This window comes from Typopeltis vanoorti, chromosome 11 (genome assembly GCF_054136105.1).
Source record: "Typopeltis vanoorti isolate ZY-2024b chromosome 11, IOZ_Tvanoo_1.0, whole genome shotgun sequence".
In the NCBI taxonomy this organism is placed as follows: domain Eukaryota; kingdom Metazoa; phylum Arthropoda; class Arachnida; order Uropygi; family Thelyphonidae; genus Typopeltis; species Typopeltis vanoorti.
In genome coordinates, this window is record NC_143559.1 from 139,798,642 (window position 1) to 139,806,840 (window position 8,199).

Consider the following 8,199-nt stretch of genomic DNA (forward strand, 5'->3'; position numbering starts at 1 on the left):
ACTCAAAATAGAATTTGAATGGGTAAAAAGCAGGAAACTTGCAGCCTGCCCAAATGGCAGCCGTGCCTTTAGTCTCTTGCCAAAGCGATTGGTCGTCACTTTTGCCCTACACTATTCCTAACCCTATCATACCCAAATGGCTCTATTGCATCATCACCTACAGAAAAAATTAATCTCTTGGCTTCACACTTGGCCTTTGATGTACGCATAACTGACAATGTCAAATGCCCCCCAGTCATTCCAACTGCCCAACATGCAATGCCCCTATATCCTTTTGCCAGAATGAGATAAGAAACCTATTGTCTAATTTAGACAAAAAAAAAAAGTCTCCTGTCCTTCATGGTATTCCTCCAATTGTCCTGAATGTCTGTGTACCAGAACCGACTATTATTATACGCCGCCTGTACACACTCTCTTCATCTACTGCTATCCATCCCAAAGCCTGGAAATTGGCCTATATTCAACCCATTCCTAAGAATGGCAACAAATCGCTGTCATCTAACTACCGCCCTATCTCACTCACCTAAGTCCTATCTAAAGGGATGGGGAAAACCATCAATTCTTAACTCACCCACCTATTAAGCGACCATCAGTACGGATTTCGTCACTGCTGATCAACAGGAGATCTACTCTCGCATATCGCCCATCTCTGGAGAAATTTGGCGAATTTCAAGTAGTTGCACTTAATATCTGCAAAGCGTTTGACCGGGTCTGGCACAAAGGCGTACTAAATAAACTACTATCATTTGGATCGTCTCAAGACTTCTGCAGTTGGATTGCCAGCTTTCTGCCTGGATGCACACTACGTGTGATAGTAATCGGTTCCTTATGCTGCCACGATCCAACTAATGCTGCGGTTCCACAAGGTTCAGTTCTCTCACCGACTTCAGTTGACCTGCAACCCAATACAGTTTTGCAGATGACAGCACATTGCACTCCTCCCTTCCATTTGACAAACCTTACTCTACACAACTCACTTCAGCCTATAGAATATCAACCACCACTGCCATCAATTCTCAATTCAATGACCTCCAAAAAAAGAACGATTTTCCCCAGCATTATTTTTGATAACACTCAAATTTAGACAAGATGATTTCTCTTCTTTGAATTACCGTGACATCAGGCCTCTCCTGGCATAAACACATCACAACCATTGCATCCTCAGCTTCCAAAAAAAAAAACAACTAGGTTTTCTCTTTCGCTCAAGACGTTACTTCACCCCTAAAGAGCTGTTAAATACAAATCCGCCCAGCTATCGAATACTACTCTCACATTTGGAGTGGGGCTCTTAATAGCTCCCTCAAAATGCTTGACGCAATAGAGAGGAGAGCATTTAGACTGATAAATGACCCAACTCACTCCCTCACTCCCCCCCCCTCCACTTTCGCACAGACATTTGGTTTCCGCACTATGTGTATTCTGTAAATATTTCCATGGGAAATGTTCATCTGAAACAGCATCAATAATTCCCCCACTCTGTACTAATCCCATTGGAACACGTACAGCTGCCACCCAACATTCTTTCACAGTACACCTCGAAACCCGCAGAACAAGTTTCTTTTCCTCCTCCTCCATCCCTGATACTGTGGAACAGTCTTCCCCCTGACGTATTTCCGAAGGAATACAATATGCAGGCGTTTAAATTAAATAAGTTCCTTCTTTCCCAACCCACTATCCACACAGGATAGTGGGTTGGGAAACTATTACTAACGTTCTATAGGTTGATCAACCAACCTCTCGTTTGTGGGCCGAACATTAAAAAAAAATTCTAGTATTATCCCATCACTGTATCAATAAAGAGCTGGAATATAAAGCCGCACGCTCCTGTGAAGAGTTCGTTCCTTTTAAGTAATGCAAGTAAAGTCCTATGCCGAAGGTTATGTTCTCAAATTCTGATACTCGAAACTTCAAGTTCCAACTTTCTATAGCTAAATAAATTTAATCTCATATGCCCGACATTACTTAATTTTCCAAATTAAATCCGTACTTTTATGGCTCTGAATCCCAGTTATGAAACATTATGTATCTGCCAAGCCCTCTGCATAAAGTGAACGTAAAGCATTTTATATTTATATTGTTTTTATACAAATATCTTTACATAAATATATTTTGATATTCAATTAAATTCTAAATTATATTCAGAATATTAAATGATACTTCGTCTCTATTTTAGATGTTAAGTTGTTTTAGGAAAAAAAGACCATTGCGAATAAAATTTGGCTATGAAAAAGAAAATACTGCGTTTATGAAAAGAAATACTTCACGTTGCTCGTTTTAGTATTATGTAGCATTTGAAGTACAAGCAGCCCTCGGTTTACGCCTCGCTTCCTTTCCTGAAAAAACAGGCGTAAAACGAACCCAATTTTAATGGGAGGTACAAAGAGTTATGTTCCACGCAGTCAAAGAATATGCACATAAAGTATGCGTAACATTATTATATTTAAAGCTTCAATTATACATACATATATATTTGTTAAAATAAAATTATTAATAACGAAAACAAAACAAAATTATGTACAAAACACATATGAAACTTCGAAAAGATATTACATATTTCGATGTTGAGTCCCTGGTTTTCGGATCACCTGCATTTTTTTTAGAAAAAAGATCCCCTGTTAACTACCTAGATTTTCTTTCTTTAAGGAGGTCAGTGTAAGGTCGAATAGATGCGATTACACTACTTTTAACGTTCGCATTTCCAATCGTGGTCCATTTCGTAGAGTTCATCAGTCAAATTGTGTCCATGCTTGCAAGGATACGCTGTAAATCGGCCGTTTTTTCGTTTTCTTTCTCCTCCTTTGGATGTTGACTTAATTCTTCGGCTAATTCTTTTAAGTCTTCATTGGAAAACGGTTTATCGCGGCTGTAAGACTTCAGCTGTAATATCGTCCAATCCCACCCCTCGCGCAAGCTTGGTAACGTCTTCAATCACATTCTCCTCTTGCTCTAATTCCTCGAAGTCGTGCATAATTGCTGGAAGAAGTTTTCGCCATGCTCTTTTTAGTACGAAAAAAATTATATGAAAATATAATTTTAAACACTTTGCTGACACTTCGTTTCAAGCTGCCTCGATGTTGTTAATGCCCTTCAAAATATCGAAAGACCGCCAGTAGTCTTTAATAGTTTTTCCTGAAGTGTCCAAGACTCTTACCATTTCCATAAATGTTATATGGAGGTAACAGGCTTTGAAGATTGATATAATCCCCTGATCCATCGGTTGCAAAAGCGATGTTGTGTTTGGGGACATGTAAAAAACCTTGACATCCAATGGTGTTCTTACTTCAGCAAGGTTTTGAGGATGTCCAGGGGCATTATCCAAGAGAAGCAATGCCTTGGCTGGCAAATCATTTTCTTTACAGAAACGAAGCACGGTAGGACAAAAATAATTTGGGTACCAATCTATAAAAAAGCCTTGTGTAACCCAAGCTTTCTTGTTCCATTTCCAATAGACTGGCAGCATGGCCTTTAGGCGCGTGGTGTCTGTGAATGGTACACCAACATTGGTTTAAGCTTCAAAGTTCCGGAGGCATTTGCACCCAACAAAAGCGTAAGTCTACCTTTTTCAGCTTTAAAACCCGGAGTGGAACGTTCTTCGCAGGAAATGAAGGTTCGTGATGGCAATTATTTCCTGTAGAGCCGGGTCTCATCAACATTAAAAATGAGATCAGGAGGATAACTTCCTTGTTCTACACGGTCTTCAAATTTTTCAGGAAAAGCAGCGCCTCCTCAACATCTGCACTTGCCCCCTCACCACATAATTTGACGCTATGGCACTTACTTCGAGACTTAAATCTCATGAACCAACCTTTGCTTCCTAAAAATGTTTCTTCGCCTCCATCAGTCTTTTCAAGATCCTCAAAATTGTTTTTGCTTTCTTAGTTGTAACAGCCTGCGTCACGGGAACGTTTTTCTGATTGAAGTCATCCACCCATAATGATAATAATTTTTCGATTTTTTCATGAAATTGATCCTTGCTATAACTTACATGCTTTGCATTTAGTGCTGCCGTGGATTGTTGCGCAGACTGTTTTATTCTATTTGCATTTTTCATAATTGTAGTAACAGTCGATGGAGGTAAGTTCATACTTCTACAGACATTAGCACGTGTCTGCCCATCTTCCATTCTTCGAATCACCTCCATCATCTTTTCAAGTGTGATTGATTTCCGCGCCTTCTTAACACCGAGTTCTGCTAACTTTTCTGCACTTCTTTTATGACATGGTGCGTAATTATGTACTTTATCAATTTAAATACGTATGTATTTAAAAAACATTAAATAGAACAGTTAGGTAGATTGAACAGTAAAATTAGATTTGATACATATACGTCATAGTAGCTCGGTAAACACTCAAACATTAGAGTGCCTGCTAGCGTCGTTTCTCAGTCAGACTATACTACAGTAAGAAAGCACGCGCAGGCCGGCGTAAATTGAACCGTCGTAAACCGAGGACTGACTGCCTGTATTTGTTTTTACGACAGATTTTTACAAGAAAATGTATCGATGCATGCTTGGAAAGTGAAATATGTTAATTCACTTGTAAACAGTTTTTTAAAATGGTTAGAAATATCTGTAGTTGAATAATTGACTAAATCTCTCTCTCAAGTTGCATCCCCCCTTCCACAAAAGGGTGATTGCATCAGATCAAAAAGTCGAAACGTAATTGTATCATAAATTTGGGACTTCTCGATAATAAAACTGAAGTTGTGATTAAATCCAAGGGAATCATTTTTCTGATCATTTTGACAAAGAAATATCAGCATTTTTTTTTGTTTAAAATCAAAGGATGAAAAGAGGAAAGTGTTGATATATACCGGCTATTGTTGAAGCTCTTTAGTGTGCCTTCTGAGATTTTTTTGTTTTCTTTAATGATGAGTAACATGTTAGTTTTCAGCCTGACAGTTGCTATGCTAGAAAGAATTAGTAAGTAGCGCATCTAAAACGTGGTCTGTTCAGAAGTGGCAACCAGCAATTTCGGAAGCTCCCATTAAAGAACCACCAAAGCGAACTTTTTGAGGAATAAACGCATTTTTATTCCTGAAAAATGCGTAAAATATAAGAAATGTATTTGCGAAGATTAGAATAATTAGAAATGTTCACGATCTCCTTAAAACGATAATGCGAAGACCAGAGAGAAAACAACACAGTGGCGGATTGAAGATAGTTGTGGGTTCGACGTACGATTTCTACGATGCAACTTTTACGTAATCTATACTAAGGGGAGGCTAAGCTCCAGCTTATGCGTAAATTTGGGCTTCGAAATAAATATTGGAATGGCGAAGCAATAATCCAGTTTTAGAAACATCTTTCAGCACAAGCAAGTTTTCTTAATTGATTTCTTTTCTTGTCAGCGAGTGGCTTTGCCTGGGATAGGAGTGTTCGATTCCCGTCACTTTTCTTCCGCAATCAGTCAAACTGGCCCCTTGAAAACATCATCTACAGACATAGGACACGCTGGGAGGCATACGGCAAACCACGTCATCCTCGGGACTGGGACGGCTCGAAAGGGCGTAGGATAGCTCCGTAAGAGGCCAATAGGCCCAGTACAAAAAAAAAAAAAAAAAAAAGGAAGAAGATTTATTTTCTTGAAACGACAAAATGAACGAAGAGATTCGGATGTTGAAATATCAAAATTCTATTCGATTTCCAATGAAGAGGAAATTTTTATTTTAATTTGGAATCCTCACGAGCAAACGAAGTAAACGCAACGTGAAGCAGAACGTTAAAATATGGGATGCTTCCGATGGAAGAAATTGCAAGCGATCCATCAGTTTGCTTTACGTCAAGTGGACTCGAAGGTCGCGATCCGTTAACGATAGTAACGGATTGACAGCAGACAACGGCCGTCACAGAATGGTACTCACGTTTTCATCCACCAGTTTTGTACGGTGGTTCGCTTAATTAATCCACTTCGGCCGAGGGAGGAGGGTCCTCACCCCCCCCCCTGCTCGCAGGAGGTCAGTGGTATAACAGACGTTTCATAGACGTCGCTGCCTTGTCGCCAAATACACAAGGTGTGTCGGTTTGCTTGAGAATTATTTTGATCGCAATTCCAACCTCTGATTAAAGCGAGAGGGTCCTTCTGCGCGCACTTTGCCTTCAGGAGTGAAATTCGCCCCTCGCTGTTGATAGGCTGCACTTTCACACTCTTTTCGCAGCCTGCGCTTTAGCTTCCGATTAGTTTTCCCAACCCTCCTAAACACATTCACAAACATCGATGTCAAAGGTGGATTTCGATCCCAGGGAGTGAGGAGTCCAACCAGCTGAGCATGCAGAAAGTCGAGTTGCTGTACTCGATATTCATAATACTTGCGTTAGCTTATTGACTGAATACAAATCGAGAGATTGATTTCTATCGGTTCTTCTCATAAAACCCTACTCCATACTATATTGAACCATTATTAATATCTCGATATATCTGTTAATGTATTCTACCGTCCCGGCTGTTTGCTCAGCGTTTATTCCTTAAGAGAACTTTTCTCAAATAACTGTTTTTCCTTTATTAGTTGATTTTTCTTGTGTTGGCGAGTTCTTGATTTTGTAACATCCACGATTTTTCGGATTTTTGTCAAGACTACACGTTTTGTAACGCATTCCAAGATTTTCCTGAGCATCTGTTGGTTAGAACAAACTCGATTTTTTTTTTATTTCTCAATGAAAAAAAAAAAGAGGGAAATTGATAATCGTGGTAACTACGATTTTCGGATAACGCAATGAGGAAAAACCCATAAAAGGAATTGGTCGCACGAGATAATTTTAAAGTTTACTACTACTGCACAAGTAGTTTGAGTTTGCTTCAAATGGCTCCACTTTAACTCTACTAAAACGAGGGGAAAAGAATAGAATCCCGAAGCATTAATAGCGAGGGGTGGGTGTGTAATCAAATCATCTGAAATTCTAATTAAAGATGCCAAAACAATAGATTCTTGATTTCATCCTTTATCGAAGTGTTAGCAAACAAAGTTTGCATTATGGGAAGGGCCACTACCCTGACCGGTTTCGATCTTTATTCGGGTCTCATCGGTGCGAGCCAGAAGCAGAGGTGATACCAAGGTTGAAATAGTGCAGAAGGCTCCCACTGATGAGACCTCAAAGGTCGAAACCGGTCTGGGTAGTAGTGGCTCTTCCCGTAATGCATAGCGTTGTCCATTAGGCTGTGTGCTTGGCATTATGGGATACTAAGGCAAGCGATGTGAAATCATTAGCTTCTATATATGCGAGGTGCTCTGTCCTGAAATGCTTCAGGCGCAAACTTTGTTTGCTTGCACTGGGATAAAGGATGAAACGAAGAATAGAATTTCTTGGCATCTTTAGCTTATAGTATAACCAAGTGGAAAAACTTTCAATATATGAAATCCTGGCTTGTTGTTGCCAATGATTAACTAATGTTCGGTATTTTCTCTGTTGCTTTGACGTTTTTTCTTCTGTTTTTGTTGCAGGAATCTCTCTTTCTTTAATCCACTATGACGAGACCATCACGCTCGCTGCTATGACCAGATGTAGCGTCCTCCAGCGGCCGGATCTGCTCGTGTCATGTTTTGTCAGAGAGGTGAAAGATCTGGCGTTAACTCTCGGAGTGCGAAGCGACAGGCGAGCAACTCCCCCGCAATCTCCCGTGAACAGATACGTTCACTACAGTGCATGAAAGTCATTCTCACGCTGTAAATACTGGATTATTGACTTCAGGGCCACTAGATGTCACCACAGATAGCGGACTTTGAAGCAAATGTAACGAGTAGAAACGATGACAGTCGGAAATTTTGCCAAGATTTCAAAGTTTTACCATTTTATTACTGCAATTAGGATGTGTGTGTGCATGCGTGTGTGCGCGCGCGTTCGTGCACAACTAATTTATTTTCATATTTAATTGCTATTAACTTAATAAAAGTCTAATAAAATGTTTTCCTTGTGTGTTGGTTACGATTACTTTCTCCTGACTTATACTGCATCGCCATCTGGTGTAGTAAAGCGTAACTAAAATGCTAGTTTCTGCAGGAAAAACAAACAGATAACATAGCCCCGAAGAGTAATTTTTGTCATTAAATATAAAACGTAACGATCCCTGCAGTCATGAGTGCGGGAAGAAATGGAATAAAATGATTTTTGTTAAATACTTTATAGCAGTTACTTCTTTCATTTTAAATATTAACATTCTTTCAGGAAAAAGAAAATGGTTATTACGACATTTGAGAAATTCCATT

The 8,199-nt window shown here is 39.5% G+C and overlaps 1 protein-coding gene across 2 annotated transcripts in view; it reads left to right on the forward strand.

The window, feature by feature from the left end:
- The window catches only part of LOC150102117 (uncharacterized), a 62,218-nt gene extending 54,309 nt beyond the window's left edge, over positions 1-7,909 (forward strand). For both annotated transcript variants that reach the window (XM_090400492.1, XM_090400491.1), the window contains exon 3: positions 7,438-7,909. In XM_090400492.1, coding sequence (XP_090256618.1) covers positions 7,438-7,643 — 206 coding nt within the window. In that variant the 3' untranslated portion in view covers positions 7,644-7,909. The remainder of the gene's footprint in view (positions 1-7,437) is intronic.
- The last annotated feature ends 290 nt before the right edge of the window (positions 7,910-8,199 follow it).